General features: G+C 41.0%; 1 protein-coding gene and 1 long non-coding RNA gene across 3 annotated transcripts in view; one reads left to right on the plus strand and one right to left on the minus strand.

The window, feature by feature from the left end:
- LOC102788748 (uncharacterized) overlaps positions 1 to 17,188 on the plus strand; it is a 19,272-nt gene extending 2,084 nt beyond the window's left edge. For both annotated transcript variants that reach the window (XR_437183.3, XR_437182.3), the window contains exons 3-5: positions 15,928 to 16,066; positions 16,501 to 16,650; positions 16,874 to 17,188. This is a non-coding gene — a long non-coding RNA (uncharacterized LOC102788748). The remainder of the gene's footprint in view (positions 1 to 15,927; positions 16,067 to 16,500; positions 16,651 to 16,873) is intronic.
- lbh (LBH regulator of WNT signaling pathway) lies at positions 4,801 to 13,659 on the minus strand. The gene is made up of 3 exons (XM_006798426.3): positions 13,417 to 13,659; positions 8,873 to 8,975; positions 4,801 to 6,248 (listed from the first exon to the last, which is right to left on the minus strand). Exons 1-3 carry the CDS (start codon positions 13,443 to 13,445, stop codon positions 6,024 to 6,026), a joined length of 357 nt encoding a protein of 118 aa, XP_006798489.1. The 5' UTR covers positions 13,446 to 13,659; the 3' UTR covers positions 4,801 to 6,023.
- Positions 17,189 to 20,651: the final 3,463 nt, after the last annotated feature.

Below are 20,651 nucleotides of genomic sequence, written 5' to 3' on the forward strand. Positions count from 1 at the left end.
TCCCTGTGGCATGCACTCTATCTGAGAGACTAATTGAACTGCATGGCTTTATCAGTATAAACTTTTCAAGGGTCAGCTACATCACTTCAGAGGACGATGGAAAAACGTTGTGTTTTTTCAGACTGGTGGCAGCTCACCTTCGAATAAAAAGCGGCAGCTCCACAAGATTGATGACGGTTGTTTAAGAAAATTTAGCAAAAGAATTTTGCTCATTTTCTCCCAAACATATTCCCTAAGAGAATTCCCCTTATCTGAGAGCTCAAGTATTTTTAATCCACGGAAAAGTTAAAACACAAACACTTGTTTGCTGATAAAAGACAACTTGGGAGGTAAGTGTAGTTAGTGTAATTCACCTTTGTTTTCCTTTTTACAGCGAAAGTTATGACCAAACTGACTGATAACGCTCGACATGAGCAACAACACTGATTTAAGTTAAACATGCCTTTCCCCTTACATAAGTCCATGTGGGAGAGAGAGTGACTTTTTAGGCATAGTACGCTGTGTTTTGGTTTATTTTAAATAGAATCTATTGATAGCCCTTTAATGAGGTTTTACTGGAAAGAAAAAAAAAACATTTGGTTTGTTTTTTTTATATAACATTCTTGCCTCTGATGACCTATTGCGCTTTTTTGGTTTTTCAAAGAGGGTTAGATCTAAATCCTCTTCCCTTTCACTTCTCTTCCTCTACAAACTGACACGTCTCAGCTCTACATCTGTAACAAGGCACACACAACGCTGTCACTCCATTTTTATTTTCTGTCTGTTTAACTCCATGTCCCCGTCTCTCTGTCCTCACTTTTTCCACTCTGATCTCTATGGAATAGCAGCAGCCTGTGGCTTAGCACATTAACGCACAAAACTCCGACACAAAGTGGACGCCAGCGGTCTTGTATTGATCAAAGCTTTAAAAGCTTTAAACTGAGATGCACCTTGCATCACTGTTAAACAGAGAGCTCAGTCCCAGGGTGCTCTGACTCATCAGTCCTCTGGGCTTTTAGCTGTGTGTCCAACTGTTGCATTATGTCTTGTCTGATGAGTTTCAGAGAGCGGATTATCTTTGCAGGGATGCAGGATATCTTTCAAATAGCAATTTATGATGTTTTGTTCTCGATTGGTTTATCACATGTATCAGTGCTGTAGTGTAATTTGGAAAGTACATTGGTTACATTTTATTGGGCAATAATGGCGCTGAACAAAATCACAGTTGTCACTTTTACTATGGTTGCCTTTTACCTAATCTCACTGAGCCTTATTTAGATTGGCCACCAAGAGAGATGAAAGGTCTTTGACCTATGATTTAGCAATGTCAAGGCGCAGGTGTCATTATGCTCTCCCTCCTCCTCATCCTTCATTTTACCCCCCTGACTCCTTAACCTTTTAATTCCCCCTTCTTGTTTGCATCCCTATCCATGTATCTTATTCTAACTCTTCCCTCGCAAACAGTGCCAGATATGTGTCTACGCTTGGTAGGCCGACTCCAGACAGGTTATAAATAACTATCTGAGTTTTTGCTTCATGTCCTGAGAGCTCTACTTTCTTCTCACACTTGAGGAACCATGGGAAAAGAATCTTTCCCTTACGCACATGGAGCTCATAATAACAGACACAGTTGTACATAAAACCTTCAAGCCCCTGCACCCCTTTGCAAGCTTTGCACAAACACAGAGGCACAGTTATGCATGAACACAAAGAATAAAACTCAGTGGCTTACAGAGTAAGGTTGCAGCACTAAAATAGCAAGGGAACTGTTTATAATGAAACAAAACCTGAAGTGTGGGAATGCAGAGAGCATGTCTACTGTTGTGTAAGTATGGGAATGTTGTTGGAACAACAGAATAGATTAAAAGTACGGGATAGCGAAAGAACAAGAAAACAATCAAAGTGGAGCAAAAAGGGAAAAATCTAAAGTTGCATAAAGGGGAAGCGTTTTGTTTAATGATATGTTTTAGGAAATAAAAAAGGGGTTCTTGTGAGTTTATGCGCAGAGGAGTGATAGTGAAACAGTGGACTACAGCTGGGAGTCGAGGCAAATTCAGGGGTTGGCAGGTCAAACTCTGCTGACACACCGGGATCAGCGATGGGATTGTTTCCATTGGAAAGAATTCCAAGAATGAGCTAGAAGAGCTATCAGTGACTTCACTCGGAGGACTCTGACAGCAGTTTTAATACACAGCCAGGCACACACGCTCTCACACACTTTTAAAGATACTGCATCTCATGCCAACAATGGCGTGCTAGACACCCCCCCCCCCCCCCCCCCCCCATGTCCCAGAGTTCTCAGTGACTCTGACCGAGCAGTCATCTTACAAAATGAATGCTGTCACCTCTGACCACAAACGCTACAGTTAGCAAAAAAGATTTACAGTGTGAAGAAGCTTTGACTGAATATAAGATGAATGTAGTTAAATTCATACAGGCCACAGTTAAATTTAATAGAAAAGTATGCTTAGAAATGATGCACATTTTGGGAAACATTTACTTTAATTTACCTAAAAACAACATAACTGAGTAAGTTAGAGCCGAGTTTTCACTGTTTTTTCAGGAAGCAAAATGTTGGTGTGCTGTAGAAGTCTTTAGTGATAGGTTTAATTCACAGTGGCTTTGCAACACAACAAAAACATCTGATGCAAATGGTGTTAAGTCCTGTCTTTTCACTTTCTTACTTTTCAGCATTATTAAAAAAAAAAAAAAAAAAAAAACACGAATGAGGAAACAGCTTGAACTTGTTTCAAGGAACATTTTAAGGTGTTACAGGTAAACATTCCTGCAGTCAGATCTTAACTTGTCCTGATGAGAGTATTATAACTTTATTGTTCTGCCATTTTCTTGTCTCAGTTTGGTTTTCAGAGTTAGGTTTGAAGGGGGAAAAACAAATACAGTTTGCAGGGTTGCAAAAAGTCTAACTTCAAACGTTCTTTACTGAGTTAATCGGCTACAAAGTGACTGAAGAAAAAGAGCTGAAAATAAGAACTGCTCAAAATGTCAAAGTTCCATGGAAAGATGCTGGAGGGCCCGCTTTCATATCTCCCTTAACCTCAAAAACACAGGACCTTTCTTTATTAAACCTGAAGTATATTGCTTTCTTCAGCAATATTTGACGGACGCCGTGGAGTTCAGAGGTCTCTGGCTGACGTCATATGATTGCGTAGCTGGATGCAAGTTCAGTCAGCTTCCCCAAGGGCTGTAGTTATCCTTATTTAACTTCTTGTAATTTCTTCTTTCCATGATCTCATGACTTTTTCCACTGAGATCAAGAAACAGCTATTAAGAATGTCACAAAGGACATTCATTTTCTAGTCTATTCAAAACCAGACGCGGCGGCTTCCTGGGCCAGACACACACATTCTGCAGCCGACCACCATTATCAGCTGGGGGGTATTAATAACTCTTTATGTTCCATTTTTTTCCAGGAAGAAGGAAGCGGGACAAAATGACCTTTCATTGTTCCATTTCCAGGAAGTGACCCTAAGGCCCCAAGAGTACCACCTTGGCCAGTATATGAGGCCCTTGGCCCCCAAAGGGCCTACTGCAGCAACTCTTATGAACTATTCCCAGTACCAGGCAATCCAAGCTGACCTCGGGGGTCACAAATAGAGCACATGGCAGCAAATCACCTGAGAAGTTTCCATTGTAACAGTGATCAGAAAGCTTTTTGCTTAGTCCCTTAACTCCCCCCCAGTTCCCGGTTATAGCTTTTCCACTCAACCACATTTTATTAGTCTCGTTTAATTCTAGAGAGTGTTTATGAGTAGTGCTTCCTCGGGGTAAGACAGCGTTCTATCCTTAATTTTGCAGAAAATGGTGAAGTCTTTTAAAAAAACTGGCAGGGAAACCCATCGTTCTTTATACTGCTGGATAGCACCACCTTATTTTAAACGTACCATTTAAAAAATAACTAGATTTTTAAAGAACTTAAAATGAAATCGGTTCAGTGTTCAGGAATGAGGTTTTGCTTATACTAGGTGTAACACTGTGTGCAAGCTGTAGACAGGAAGTAACATGCGGCCTGCTCTCGCTTCTATATATACACACACACATATATTTGATACATGCATCTGTTTTCGTAGAGAGAGAGAAAGAGATTCTGTATGCGAATGATGCGAAGCAGGAAGTAATACTGCTTTTCTCTAACCATTGCAGGTGAAGTGAATGGAGAGAAGGGGGGTAGGGGTTAAGATAGAGAATGTAAGTAAACACTGAAGTAAAGTCTCTTGGAAGATACTTCAAATGTGCTGGAGGACTACCCCTCTAAAAACAGCCATTAACTTGTACTGTAAACATGGAAGTCAGACTCACACAGCTGGATAGCAAATTCAAATGTTTATTTACAGCCTTTGTAATAGTCACTGAGAAGAGTGGTCTAAATACAAAAATAACAGGGAAAAAAACAAACAAAAAAAAACAAGAGAAAAATGGCGGCTTATCTCCCTGAGCTTTACAAAAACAATGTGGGACCTGCAGGTGACAGGAGAGAGAGATGTTCTGTACACAGCCCTAATGCCACAAAATGAGAAAATACAAAGACAATATCTCAGACATGCTTCTACAACAGTTAGAAACTGACCCCACATACACCAAGTCATGATGACTGAGCGGAGAAGAACACAGAAACACTGTAGGCAAATAAACTGACACATTACTGCCAGAGAACCAGTAACAATATTAACAGCTTTTGGCAAACATTAGGAGTTCCAAGAACGACGTGAACAAAGATTACTTCTGCAAACTGTGGCCCACAGTACGAATTCTCTACAACCTGTACTTCATGGTGTTGCTTCAAAAGTATGGCTGTATTTTAAAAAAAACAAAACAAAAAAAAAAAAACAAAAGAGGAAGACTGGGAAAGACAATCAAATGTGTACAGCTCAGAGTGAATCTCAGACTTTGTCTTTCTAAAAAGTTACAAAGAAATCAAGAAAAAAAAAAAAAAAGAAAAGACGATCAGTGCACTACAAGGCCTCGGGGGTCGGCTCACTAGAAACAAGTATTTACATATCCTTCATTGGGTCTGTACATTGCTTTATTAAGTGCTTTTCAAAATTTAACATTTCCCATCTTTATTCAGCTTTTCTCTTTAAACAGCAGCCCGTCGGTGACACTTTTTGTTCTCAGTCAGATCATTTTGCTGCATCATCAAAATACTGTCCATCATAAGGCTTTCAGGAGGCCAGTGTCATGAGGGGGATCATAGCATAACTTGACTTTGGTACATAACGGGTAAAAATGAACTCGTCCCATATATATTTATCATGCATACCATTTTCACCTCTTTGATTTTCACAACACTTCTATTCCCCCCATTTTTTTTAATTTTTTTTTTTAAATGCAAATGGCTGACAGTGAAGGACAAAAAAAACAAAAAAAACCAAACAAACCCAAAACTAAAACATTCCCAACAACATTTTGCACAAAACCCATTCAACAGACAAGTCACAAAGTTTCAGCTTCTCCAGAACAGACAAGTCTACAGCAGTGGCAATTACAATAATAATAATAATAATAATATAGCAAACCAGATTCTGAACACAAACATGGACAGTGTACTGTACAATAATTCCCACGGGTACCACAATAGTTCTGCATACAAGTAGGAAGCCTCTGGGGTCATGACGCCAGCCATTTTGAAGTTAGGTACAGAGCTGTAGTAGCATCCTGCAGTGCAAGACCTGTCCATGGAGCACTGAGCTGCCGCTGTCCAACAGGACATCCGGTCTGGGCCGAGACACACACGGTGGTAAGAAGTAGGTGAAGGTTAGAGGTGTGCATTGTCTGATCTCTTCCAAGTCTGTTTTTGATTGATTTGCAGTCCAGGAGGATAAGTTACGGTGTCATAAAAGTGTGTTTATGTGTGCATATTGCTTCTCGCGTGGAGTGATTTTTTTTTTTTCTTTTTTGGTGTCATGGGAAACGAGACGGCGTCTGTCAGTTGAGTGAACTGGAGTGCTGCTGTGAAGTATAACCAGTGTATGAAACGGGAGAGTCCATCAGAAAGAAGAAAGTGTATGGGTGCTATAACACAGCCTCTAGTGCTGCGAGTTCTGTGCTGGCTGTCCATTTTGAATGTTGCTATTCTGTTCCTCTTCTTCTTCTTCCTCTTCGTCCTCCTCCTCCTCACTGACCAAAAACTCCTCTGGAGGCCAGCGAAGCTCCCCGCTCTCAACTTCTCCTTCTGTCGGCTCAACCACAATGGATGGGAGGCGATCTTTGAGCTTACAGCAGCGGTCAAAATCCGAGGGGTCTGGGAATATCTGTAGAGAAAATACACAAATGGTTATTAATCTGTCATTAGCTGAACGGGGATACTAGTTGGGCTCTAAAATGTAGAGGAGCGTCAGCTATCCCCCCCAAAAACGTTATTTGTAAGCAAGGCTTTTGGATTCCTACAACTTAACTTGAATCTTGTGCAAGTGTTGCAGGCACCACTATAGGGCTGCAACGAAGGAGGAAGTGATGCGAAGACTAAACATCTGCGATAGGAACGGGTTGATTAAAATCCCAGTGGCATACCTGTGCTTGCCCAACCCACATTCCTTCAGTTATACCAGCTTTCTGCATAGATGCTGCACAAGGGTCTGTATGGGTAAATGAGGCATCTCTAGCAGGACTTAGGATAAATGCTGCCTCATGTTTAATCTCAATGTCTTGGAAGGAATTGTGCCAAGCAGCTCATAGCCGCTTATGAACGTCACCCGCAACTCGGAGGATTATACAATAGCATAATCATATCATTTTAAACCAAGAGTTAAAAAAATAAGTGTGAGTGAGTAAAATATCACTGCGACATGATTTGTGCATAATTAGGAAACCTATCTCTGTAACAGTCAGCTTTTGAATATTGTACACTTCTGTGGATGTAAAGTCAAAAATCTCCTTGGAAAGAACACAAAATCTGTTGGGTTATCTGCAAATCCATGTATGCTGATAAATGTGGAGTGTCACACTAAAATATTTGGATCTGAACTGAAGGGCATGAGAGACAGACTGACAACAGAGATTACACGCACTCCCTGTCCTGGCAAGATTTGACATCAACCTCCGACTTTCTCTGTTCTCAGGAACAGGAGGAATGGCCCAGGGGAAAAAAGCCTGCCACTCCTGGTCCAAGAACAGCAGTTTTCCCCCCTCTTTTTTGCTGTTGTTTGGATAAAGTGGATGAATATTTTTAGACCTGCATATTTCATTCCTAGACATTTGGGGGGTGGGGTAAAGGGGGCGATGTCGCTGTCTGGGCACAGAGCCGAGTGGAAAGAAAGCATTAGATGGGGCAGGAGAGAAAGTGAGACAAGAGATAGAGGAGATCCAGCTGTGTCAAAGTCTCCATGAATTCCATAGGAGACAGATGAGAAGGGAGGAAAAAAGCAAACGAGGAAAATCTCTCAGGTTATAAAAGGTTGTACGTGTCCATTAGTCGTTTTTGTTTTTTTTACATTCTTCAAACCCAGGTGCATAACAAACTGTGCCAAGTAAATGCCATGTAATTATGTGTGCATGCAGATCCGTATTTATGTGTAATGCTTGAGTCGATCTGCATTTCTGGCCAGCATCGCTAATCCTCACTGTGCGTCAGCACCAAGGGGAGTTGGGCAGTGAGTGACCTTGCCTTCGGACCCCTAACTAACACATGTAATCACTTTCACTTCCAATGACAGGAAGTGAAGACACATCACCCAGGCACAATGTAGGCTATTTTAAGCTCTTCTAGCGTGGTTAGTTGTGGAGGGGAGGCACTGTATGCCTGAATCATGACATTGCCTTGTGATAATTCAGAAAGTCAACATCTACTCAGTTTTCACCATCTAGTATCATAGCTCATATTTATTTTAGTAGCTTTTGTAATAGCATCTGGGATTCCATGGCCATGGTTACTAGAGTCAAGTCCTAGGAACTCATAATAGTGGAAGCTACTGATGGAGCATCACCAGTTCATACAGGGCTTCTCTAAGGAGATCCTGGGACATTGGGCCGGATAAGGATAGAAAGAGTGAGGGAATGACACACTGGCACCCTCCTTTTCTCTTGGCCCCTCTCAGACAGACTCACAGCTGTGGTGTGAATTGAGTGGAGAGGAAGCGGACCTTTTCCTCTAGGTCAGTCTACATCCTCTCTGAGTCATAGTCTTCACACACAGCTCTATAAGGTTTATAAATGCACCGAACACACAGTTCGACACTATAATAAAGTTTTAAATGATCAAAATGAACTTAACAGGAGACGACCTCTTTGATAAGTATTCCATCTTCATGTTAATTTCCCTCCCGTAGAGTATTGACAGAAAGCCTTTTAATTTTTAGACAGTAAAATAATGAAGCAGCTGCATATTCAAATAATTTCATTTCTAAGATGACCCTGCTCAGCTGACAGCAAAACAAAGCCTTTGGCTACAACTTGTCAAGACCACCTGATAGCCGCTTTTAAAAACACTAATCTGTTGAGGGTTTATTTTTGTGACGGACCTCGGATCATTTGAATGTGCAGACCTCGGATAAGTCAGTCGGATAGACAGACTTTGAAGTTGTAACAACTATAATCTGCAATGTCCTTTCCATTACATATTAGAATTTTAAAGAAACAAACAACACAAGGGCTGTGCAATTTAGCTGTAATGCTTTCTTATCATCGTAATCTCAGTATCTAGGTGGGCATTCTTGCTTTATCTTAAAACACAGATTTTTATCTGTAAAAATTCAAATATTTGCTTAGCTCGTAATGGTGGAAGAAAGAAAATAATCACTATATCATTAGATGATACTCAGATTCAAGATAATAAATGGATAAAAGCAGGTATGAAATGACAATGCTGCATTAAAAAGGCACAGGCTGGGAATTCGGAAGGAAGTGCTGTTTATCTGTTGTGCATGCATGTGTGTCCTACCTGGAAGGAGAGTCTGTCCTTGCTGGGGCTGAGCCTCATGTCCTCCATGGGGGTGCTGTTGATCATCACCTCAGTCATATCTCGGCTGGGCACAAACACTGGGCTGTAGGGTTGAAAGAAGAAGACAGGCAATGTGATTAGACACAGTGACAATCATAGCACAGTTGCCCGGCATCTGCAGAGAAAAAAAAAAAAAAAAACACTAAGAAGATTTATAGTGTTGAATTATCCAAATGTTTCTAATCAATAATAATGTAATCCCCGTGTATTTTGTATGGCATACTACTGCGCAGACTGTATACAGTGAAGATAAACGGATAAAAGTTCAAAGGCTATAATAACTAACACAAGCATGCCAATAAGAGAGAGAGAAACACTTATCAAACCATCTATTTGCAGCCCAGGTCTGAAAGTTATGGTTGATCTATTTTCCTACTGATGTTTGAGTTTTGTTTATACTCTGCACATCTCCACCACAACACAACACGCATCCAGTCCGTCTGCTTTGCTAATGCACTGCAAAGCTGCAGAGCTCATGATGCAGCTTGCATAAGGTGGCCGTTTCTCAATACAGAGTGATTTGCTCTTGCGCTAGCAACCAGAGAACAGTCATTGTGAGAGTGTGCTGGGGGCGTGCTGTGGTATTTGACTGGGGAGGAACTTGATGCACTCAGTTCCATCAAAGCTTGGCCAAACTTTCCATTTTAGATGAAAGTAGCAAGAGGTTGTTTATCCAAGCTCAGTGCATTCACTATCCAGCATTGTCGCAGTAACGCTTAAAGCAGGTCCCAAGACTCGCATAGATGCTGTCTTGAGACAAGATGCTGAGCGGCCTTCTCACGCTCTCTATTTAAAGCCTGGTGCCTAGTGGTCAGTGGCCACAGGCTTGTGGTTTGTGTGGTCACTGGCTAAAAAGGACAAAGAAAATAGAGCATGCCAAGAAGCTCACTCACATTATCCAGTTTGATGGGCTTGCTTATTTATTTATTTTTTGGGACAAGATGTGTGGGCTTCACTTAACCTACTTTAAAATCAGAAATTCAGAAGGAGGGTTTATTTTTAGATGCATCAGAAGCATGAAAATTATATTTTTTTAAAAGGTAGGCTTTGGTGAAAATGGTATTATGGTATAATTTTTCTTTTTTTTAAAGATCTGCCAAATTCTCTGACAGAGACATCATATTTTATTAAAGAAATAAATATATCTTGATAAGGGAAAAAAACTGAAGTCTCTCTAAAAACAAATCTGTCAAACCCTGACTTTCACTTCATCTGCCATTACATGGAATATATTATGTGGAATTTCTGCGTAAAGTACAGTTCTGGCTTATTATCTCCATGCATGACTCACTCAAAGCGCAGCGTCCTGACAATCCCCTCTGCATTGCTTCAACCTCCCTGTTTGAATGGAAGAATTTTTATTGTTGACCTTTGTTTTTGTTTGGGAAATTGTCAAGATGACACCAACCCACAAGAACTTTATTACATTTTGTAGTGAGAACACCTAACATTAAAAAGGTAAGAGAGCCACAGGCTAGAACAGCACTCAGATCATTCACTCATCCCTGGTACAACCCAGGATTTCTAGGTCTCCGCTTTGTGTATCTGAACCTTTAATCAGTACTGTCAACTTTTGAATGTAACACATGTACCTATACACATACTGCAGTTTCTATGTAACCTAAATTAAGATGAGATTATTAACAAGGGGGACTGAATCATGAGATATGAGACAGTCTGAGATCTTTAAACCCCTGGGGCATAGAAATAATCAATTTTTCCATCCCTAAATATACACAACCTCTTGTTGTTTCAGGAAGAAAGACTGCCATCATAGCAGGGTGCACAATGGCTCTGAAAATGTTAAAATTAAAAAGCTTCCGTCTGAATCACTGTTAAGTAACCTTTTCTGCGCTTGTGAGACGACTGGCCAGAAACAATAGCCGGATATCCAGAAATAAATTGAGGAGGCTTGAGGGATATGCAAGGTTTAGGATGGGGGAAAAAAGTCAGCTCAGGTTATTCTTTAATATCATCGTTCAGTGGGGTTCAGAGGAGCGTGAGGCAGACATGCAAAAACAGCAGAGGTGGAGACAGAAGGATGACAGTGAAGACCTGAGCAGGAGGAGAAGAGGGGAAAGGGAGGGAGAGAAGGAAAAGAAAGATAAACACTTAGGACTTGCCAGTCATATTTCTGTTCGGGGATCTATAAACATCCTGCTCAGCTAAGAATAACAGAACATCAGCCTAATAAAACACAAAGGGGCACAATGAGGAGGAAGTAGGGATGCACGAGTAACAAGTCAACCTGGGAGGAAACAAACATGCACCAATAGTCCTGGAATTACTGCTTCAAGTGTCAGGGAGGGATCAACGACATGCCCCTCTCAAAGAGGACGCAGAAGTTATCCAAGCAACCAAGTGGTATAGATTAGATGCATTCAGCATGACCGCAACTCGCACGCTTACATGTGACCTTAACAGAGTTAAGGTCGCACGCTTACATGTGACCTTAACAGAGTTAAGGAACAGACCGCCTATTTCTGTAAGCAAGAAACACATTAAAGATACATGACCTCAATGATTAATCGGTGGGGCTGGTGGTGCAGATGGCAGTTAATCTCTTACCTCTTGACCCAGTCAGCCTAATGCATACCTGGTCCTGCCAGCTTCCTAATGCCTCAGCGAGACAGGCCACAGATAGATAGCCAGTACCATCACGAAGCCACTACGGTCCAATATGTTCTTGACCATGTGTCCAAAGTTTAGAGCAATTCAGTTAATTAGTTGATTGCTGGGTTCAAGCATAGCTCTTTAAAGCGCTTGCTGTACCAAATCTGCTCTACTTTTAACAACGCTGACCTTACGTTGGAGCCTTTTCACATACAAACGACATGAACTTCTTTGGGTTTCTAAAGGAAAGCCTTTCCAACTGCTGTCAAAAATCTTCCATTATTCACCTGTCCCTGAACTACAAAGAGGCTAGCTCCATGCTAGTTCCTTGCTTCTCTGTAGTGACACTGACTGGAGCCCAAATGGTCTTTGCAACAATCTCACTCCACAAGAGGAATGTGAAACTTGCATTATTAACATTGTTTCCCCTCTGAACACCCCCGCTAGTCCTTACTACTACTACTACTACGACGACGACGATCATAAATCTAAGGCAATGTGGCAAACACAGAGCGAAGCTGATGACGTTCAGTGCCAAGTGCTGTGCTTTCCACCACCCAAGTCACCCAGCTCTGCAGGTATGCGGGGCTCAATGAGTAGGACCCCCAGAAGTGAGCAGGAACAAATGAGTTGAATCCAGATTCCTGTGGGCTGACCATCACTGAAAACACATCATATATCAGTGTCCTCTGCGATGTATGTGGAAAATTATCTCTTTACACTGTTGCCAAGTGCTTACTCATATTGAATAGTTTGAGAAACCCAACCAATGGAAGATCTTTTTCTCTTTATATGTGATGTAGTATTTTATACAAGATGATGGCATTTTGGGAGAGAAATGCCTTCTTGATGGCACAGACTTCAGTGCAGCATAACAATCTTGTTTTGCACTCTGAAACAGTTACACCACTCTGATAAAACTAAAGAAGTGAAGGTTTCTGACAGCAGTAACATACAAAAGATAGAAGCGCAAGCCTACTGTAAGTAAGCTCAGGCGAGAAAGCAACGTGTGGTTAAAACAAAGAGGTCGATTTTGAACTTCCTGGTAGAGACAAACAGAGGCCTACTGAGGTTTTAACAGTGCTTGCAAAACCATTTTTTCAAAGCAGCTTGCATATCCTCTGTACAGAAAGGAAAATATTTGACAGAAGAGAATTAAAAATGCCTGAACAAACAAAGACATTCCTTATTCCTCCATCAAAGAGTGAATTTTGGAGTCATGGTAGGCTACTGATTGCCGGCTATGTAAAATGTAACACTGATAACAGATATTAGTAATAGATAGGGCGCACTTCTGTTTTTGCACGTTCAGTATTTAAGACCAAAAACTGAAAACAAAGGTCCTATTACATTCACATACAGCAAAGTAAGCCTATATGTTCGGAGCTTCCAATGGCATGAAAGTGAGAAGAGATCAACTTACATTTATTGTTAAATGGACTGAAATAAGCTGAAAATGATGACAGCACAGTGAGACTAATGCACCTTTCTAAACTGGCGCATGGAGCAGTACCTAAACCTACCGAATATCCTGGTAACTATTTGATTTTTTTTTTTTTCTTTTAAGACCGAGACCTAGAATATTCTCGTTTTCCAATCTGAGTGCTGTGACATTTCCAATTTCAGGGGCAACACCCCACAGAAAATCTCAAAGGAAACATGAGTGGGTGTAGCAACAAAAATAGGGTGGCTGATTTTAAGGGAAATCACCAATCTAAATGAAACAACTAAACCCTTTATTGTTCTTATCTGTCAGGTGCAATGCCGAGAAATCCAGCGCCTGACATATAATTAGTTACGATTTTGAAAATGCATAAACAAAGAGCACACATAAACAGGTACGAACGGAAAAAAAAAAAAAGAGTACTCACCAGTATATCTGCGGTGAAAATACAGACATGAATTCACACCTGCTGTCACTTCTGCTGGGGGATCTAATTGCTGCCGCTTACTTCTCTTTACTTTTATTTTTTTATGTATTTATTTTTTTTTTCTCTTTGTCTACCACAAAAGCAAAACGGGATGCTCACGCAAAGCGAAAGTCACTGTTCAGCGAAGTCTCAAAAGCCTGCCCTTCAAATTGGTGCGTCTGATCAGATCCACAGCTGTGGCGGAGCATTTATGCGAGAGGCGTGTACTCGAGCAGCCAGAGACACACCTCTCCTCAGCACGAGCCAAAAATCCTCAATGGCAGCTCATTAACGACAAGAGCCAATCAGAGCACAGGCTGACTGGCGCTCATCCAGCCTCCGGCCCTGATGACGGCAAACGCGGCTGAACCCGCTCATTGGGGACGGGCGAAGAGATGCTGCGCGATGATTTGCAGTCTCTAAGGCAACTAAATGACAGCCTTACCTCCCTTTGAATGACAAAAGCACTCCGATTCGCCCGCTAGTTTATTCGTGACATTTATCCAAATGAGGAGGAAAGAAAGGCTCATTCATAAATATATTCCAAGGGCAAGTCAATGTCTGTAGACTTCGGCAACAACGCAGGATGGTATTTATTTATTTATTTTGCAAGCCTTTACTGTGTTATATCATAGAATGCAAGCACAAGATGACCACAGATTGTTATCAAATTATTGTCAGCGGATTTTGTTTTCCATGACCTCACCATGCTTATTCTGTGTTTTTGATCAATATCACATAGTCGACCTTCACACCTCATAGAATGCCTATTTGCGTTTTCCGAGCACGCCATGTACTGTACATTTATTTCAGAAAGAGCAGGTGCACTCTTCAGGGGCTGATGATATAATGCAGGTAGGACTCCACTGCCCCCTTGTGACCAACTAAAAACAAGTTTGATTTGTTGCCCCACTCATTCAAAACACTTTGAAATAAACGCCTTTATGATACAGCAATTAGTATCTACAATATTTCTTATATGGTTCTCCTATTTAAAAACATCTTCATTATGCCATTGACACAACATCTTGTTTGAGGCAAATTCACGCCAAACAGGCATGGCTTAGTTACTAAAAAAGAATTTGGATTGCAAAGTCTATATACTATATTTGCCACTTGCCAGCTCATGCTCTTTGAGACTTGGGTAAAAGGTAATGCCTCAGCAACAGATAGAAAGCTGAGCATTACAATATAGCTCCTCTGGGTATGAAGTCCTGTGGTGCATGCACAAAGCTGTTCAACAATGTGTCCATGTAGTTTTAAGCCCCTGCACTGTGGGCACTGTGTGGGTGTTGGAAGGGTTGCATATCTCACCGCAGTTATATTTTATTTAAAGCCCCTGCATAGTACTCTATAGGACATGCACACCCTTGAATAGGCTGGAGCTAAAGTTAGCAGCATTTGCCACTGATGTCATTGCAGCATCTTGTTAGAAATATAAACAGGTATTTTCACTTGGTTCTTTGCCATCCTATATATTTATATACCATTAGCAGCTACCTTGGGTGTGAGTGACTCAGCCAGTTACATCATCACATCACTGTCACATGATGTCATGGGAAGCACTGAGTTTGGCGTCCCCTAACAAGACATCAAGAAACAACATATGCAAGATTTAAGATTCACTGACACCAAATGCCCACATGATGTCACCAGTGTCAAAGAAGTTTCAAAGACAGGACTGAACAAGATGGGTGGCAGCCAACAGGAAATGCTGCTAGCCAGGTTAAACTCATATTTAGTAATTGCATGAACTAATTTAAACTAAAGTGATTTGTTTTACAGCCCTCTCAATAACTGCATGAAATATGATCTGCATGAAACATAATCAGTTTATAGTTACTTTTTTAGGACAACACATTTAATTTGAGTTTATAAAAATATTATTTATGTTAATTGTCCTCAAAGTTTAGCACTCAATACCTCTTCTTTTCCTTTATTATGGCCCTAATGCCTTTTTTCTGTAAAAAAAAAGAAAGATTTCTAAATATAGAAATAAAAAACCTGACCTATCAAAGTAACTGTGACAAAAAAGGTGAAGGAAAATATTTACGATGCTGCGAATGAATAGTTTAGAAATGATGTGTCTGTGAAGTGAGCGTTGCACTATTTGTTAGCATAAAGCACAGTGTTTGAATGCATGATTTATTTTGCAACCACACTGCATGAAACAAAAAGACCTGCTTCTATTTGTGCATCAATGCCTCTCCTAGCCCTGATACTGGTTAATTATAATTGATGACTAGTTGATTGTAAATGATTTTAGGATTAATTACATTAACTTATCTCACAACCATGTAAAGTTAAATCTGATAATGTGAACAGTCCAAATACACAGTAGCATGGATAGTGTGTCTATAGCAATCCTTTCCCTCACTTAAAAAGCATAGAATCAAGAGAATGGCGACCCCCACTGTTCAATTTGCAGATGTGCTCACCAGCTACTTTTTTTTCATGGCTTCACAAAAACAGCTGCACATCTGGCCAGGCATGGATGTCTCGGTGGAGCAGAGGGGAGGCCGAGGACCAACTGCACAATGTGTAAATGAACGAGGCCCTGAAGGGGACGGCAGTCAACAAGCACCCGTTGTGTTCCTGGCTGCTTTTCAAAGTAGGCTTAGGTTTCTTCTTGGACTATGATCATACCAAGTAATGCTGCATCTGTCATGGTCTTCTTTTATTTATTTTCGTTCTCTTTTTAATCATCACGGTTCTCTGCTTTTGCTGACATTGAGCACAGCTTTGAACAGAAACCTACTGGAGAAGCACAGTAAAGACATATTTCTCAGTCTCAAGAATGCGCAGCAGTTCTGTGTGTTACAGCCAGGAAACATGTTTTTGCAGAATAAATCTCTCCTCCATACATCAGCCTGACAGTTTCCATTTTCACATTGCTTTTTTTCCCCTTTCTTTTTTTAAAAATATGTGTTTACGTCCATTAGTGTAAGCATGTGCATTCCTGTATTTTGTACCCTGTTTGGGAATATGAGTGCTTGTAATTTTTTCTTATTCATTCATGTGTGTTTGTGCATGTGTGTTGCTTAGGGACATCTGATCACCGGGCTTGCCGCACGCCACAGCGCTTGCAGGTGGTCTGTCTGCACTTAGGGGCCGAGAACATTTAATATTTCATAGGAGCAGAGTACACCCCTGGACGCCGTCATTGAGTCCACATGTCCTGCAAAAAGAAAGCTGGTCTGTGAACACTCGGCTGAAATATGCGGCCTGCCGGCCCCCTCTCCACCATGCTGCTCGCTCACTTGCTGGGCCTCACAATTAAAAGCTAGCTACAGCTACAGATGTTGGCAGCTGTCTTTAACCCTTGATGTGCCACTCTGTTATTACAATCTGCTATTTTATCCTGTGTGAAATGTAGATAAAGGTCAGGTAACTTACCAGAACGTGTGTTGGTTTACAGAAAAGAAGACATTGTGCGCTGGAGAAAGAAAAGCAGAAGCCAAGAAAAAGCCAGACAAAGAAAAAAAAAGGAGAGAGAGAGAAGAGAAAACAGCAAGAGTTTCCCAAAGCATTTCATTTTGAGAGGTTCCAGACTGAGTGTGCGAGCATGCAAGCTAAACCCTCAGCTCCAACAGTTTTAGTGCCCCCTCCAACCTCTATTCACCATATAAACAGGAAACCAAAACCAAAAGTGTTTATAACCACCTTGCAAAATCCAGTGTTAGGAATTTCAAGCTCAGGTCAGAATTTCTTTCACCATTCGTCACATTCCAGCGAGGCCAAACCTTGCTCTGTATTTGCCGTCATGTACGCTGTGGAATTGGACTTCGGCCAAAGAGAACAGAAGGAACTTCACCGGCACCATTATTCAGCAAGGTCAAACCCGATTTAGGTTTGAAACCAAAGCCAAAACAGGGCATCTTGAAACTGTTAGGAAACTATTCCAGATCTTAAACAGACCAGGGGGACTGTGTACATCTCCCTAATTGCACATGTCAATTTATGTACAAGCACTTGGTTTAGTCAAGCTCCATTACCCCCCCACCCTCCATCCCACCTCACTTCTCTTTTTCATCTTATTCACAAACTGAGCTCGGTGGATGGATATGAAAATTATAACACATGATTATGTGTGTCGCTCACACCATTAAGGCGTGTATTCTTTAGTGGGGTAAACGGTGAGGTAAAGAAACACACACACACACACACGCACACGGGCGCTCAAAACAAGTTGCTGAGACAAACCATTTCAATTCACAGCTTGACAGCTTGTTAATGTTGTGTGACTTGTCTGGGAACAAAAGATGCATTGCAGAAACTCAAGATTGCATGTAATTAATCCAATCCCAGCAATAACTCTCTCAGATGTTTACTGTATTCCGCTATCAGTGCTTAGGGAGACAAATGAAGACCTCACACATCCATGGGAGTCTGCTGCTTCCAGATAGAGCGGATAGCAGGGCAGGTGAAAGAGCTGTTGCTTGCTTCTTAAGCCGCCGAGCACTATATAATGTTTTAACACACTTATTATAACCCTTTAGGGATCTAACTACCATAATGCTGTCATCACCTGGTCTCGGAGCTGTGGCGCGTTTGTGTGACACAATCGTCCGTGAGAGAGAACCATGGGAGAGCGACCAAAGCAAACACAAAGCAGAGATTACGTAGGCTTTCCCCCATGAGATTTGGTCTTTAATAGATCTTTAATTCACATTGATTGCTGACATAAATATTTATATATATATATATTTTACCCAGTTTCATCTTTACATGGCAGGGCTGGAGCGCAAATTATTTCAGACACCAGTCCTTAGCGATACTAAGTAAACACAGGGCCAGTATTGACAATACCAATATTGATACCAATACTTTAAAGCTTTAAATGCAGCTTTTGTAGGGGAGAGCAGTGTCTCATGATTTATGAGATGAATCATAATCCAATTTGCAAATTCTGAATGCAATAACCACTAAATCACTGTGATTTTTACTTTCTATAATAATAAGGAAGTTAACAAAAGAAGAAACACCTTTCAGCTTGTCATGTATTTTGAAATTGTTTTATTTTTAGACCTTAAATGTAAATGTCCCTGGCTCTAAAGCACTTTCTATAGCCCACAAAAATGCATGCAACAGTAAGAACAAAAAGGTTCTGATATTTTTTAATAGTCCTTTAAAGATATATTTTTAAGGTCAATTTGATATCAGTCTGATACCAATACCAGCATCAGTATCAATGCTATTGATATTTAGGTAGATCTGCACACCTCTAGCAATGGTTCATTATATGGTGCCTCTGCAGGGGGTGGAGTACTAGTGGGAAAATTGAGGAGCTAAATAAAAATGGATTTTTATTAAATAAAGTTTACCGATGCGATCATGAAGACCTTTTCTCCAGAAAAGTTCAACTGGATTCTTTAAAAAAAAATTCCTAATAAATGTAAAAAAAACCCAAAACATTAAAATTGTGACGTATGGCTCGTGAAATTGTTCCTGCTTCCGAGGTGGAGCTTGCCAGGAAAAGTTCAAGAACTGCTGCATTTGGGGAAAGGAAAAAAAATCTGTCAATTAAAAAGAAATCTTTTCACAACAACTTCACAGTGTCTGTACCCTGGCTATTTTAGATTTTTGAGTAAATAGCCATGTTTGCAAAGCAATCTTCTGGTGGACACTTTTAAATCTAGATGTAGGATGAAAGTGAGGCAAGGCTCTGGCACGGTGACCTCAAAAACAAAAACAACAAAGCTGTAAAAGTCAAATCATCTTTCTCTGCATCTGTAGGACAATAAGACAAAAAACTAAACTAAATTTTAAAACTGTAAAAGTTGTATACTTATTATGCAGGAGCAAACAACCACCCAGAAGCATAGCGTGGTTACAGTCCTATCTGTGATTCAGCTTTGGTGGGGTTCTTGATTTGTGGCACTACATGATTAATCCTGGTTGGTGTGGAGGACGGTGACTTTCATTGCCCTGTTGCGAGCCATAATGACTTCAAACACTAGGGTAGCCTATTCAAACAGGATTAGCTGTTTTCCCCACTTCACACAGACAAAATTACCCTAACCCACCAAATATTTCAATAGTGGGTACATTGGGTTGCTAAAATACCTTTAAAAGGTCACCCAAAGCCATCATCAAGGATTGTTGCCTCACAAGTTCTGAGTTACACTGAGAGGCGGTCAGGATGTCTTCTGGGCTTTGCAAAGAGGGGAGTCACTCTCCTGGTTCACAGGAAAGATGGCCAAACATGTTTGCTCATGCCATGGGACACAGTGTTTTCAGGGGAACAGCAGGAGCAGCACGGGGTGGGGAGGAGTGAAAGAAAGAGCGAAGGAGTCTGGTGGCCACATGTCGCTGGTGCTGCTCAGTGCTTGGATATTGCAGTCTTTCGTGTTAAACATCGACACATAGGCTGAAAATAAACCAAATACAGGGTTAGAGTTGTGGACTGACGTAGACAGGCCCCATCTAGGATTTCTTCACAGTTCAGGGCTGAAAACCAACCCTGATCTTCAAAGTTTCACCTCAAAACACTCTGAATGACTTAAATGCTTCAATATTTCTATTCATCTCCAGATTTCACTATAATACCAATGACTTAGTTCAGGTGATGTTGCAGCCTGATGTTTACGAATTCGGATGACCGTAATTCTGCTTCAGATCTAAACATCTAAACTCTCTTAAAGTGCTGCAAAACACAGTTATTGATTCCACTATAGCTGAAAAATTATATGCTGGTACAATGCCAGCCCTGTTGTCATATTAAGAGCAGACATGCCTATATTAGTGTCAGCGACACAGAGAGGTATGTCTCATTACCACACAGTAAAACCGGTAAAAGAAGACTTTAATTGCTTGGTTGCTGTCCTTTGAAAAGCCAAGTTTTCCTTGGAAAAAAAAAAGCTTCCAAAAGCAGACAAACAGAGGTTAAAGCAGGAGGAGAGAGCCACATCAAACGAGGGGAGTACATGAATCTGTCAACAATGAAGGGCAATTACTGTAGGAGCAGCACCCAGCCTTTGGGAATATGCTGTCAGCTTTGTCATTAAAGGACTGACCTGCACAGGAGAATCCTCAGGCTAGCTCGCATACTGCTGCTGATTTGCTGTTACTTAGCGAAATTTTGTGATCACAGTCATGCAAAGAAGGTTTCAAAATCGTACTTTTTTTTCCAGGTCTAGAAGAATGTGTGTGCGTGGTAAAGGGAGAGAGAACAACAGCGCGATTAACAGCATATG

This window comes from Neolamprologus brichardi, chromosome 19, assembly GCF_056152115.1.
Source record: "Neolamprologus brichardi isolate AB-2024 chromosome 19, ASM5615211v1, whole genome shotgun sequence".
Taxonomy (NCBI): domain Eukaryota; kingdom Metazoa; phylum Chordata; class Actinopteri; order Cichliformes; family Cichlidae; genus Neolamprologus; species Neolamprologus brichardi.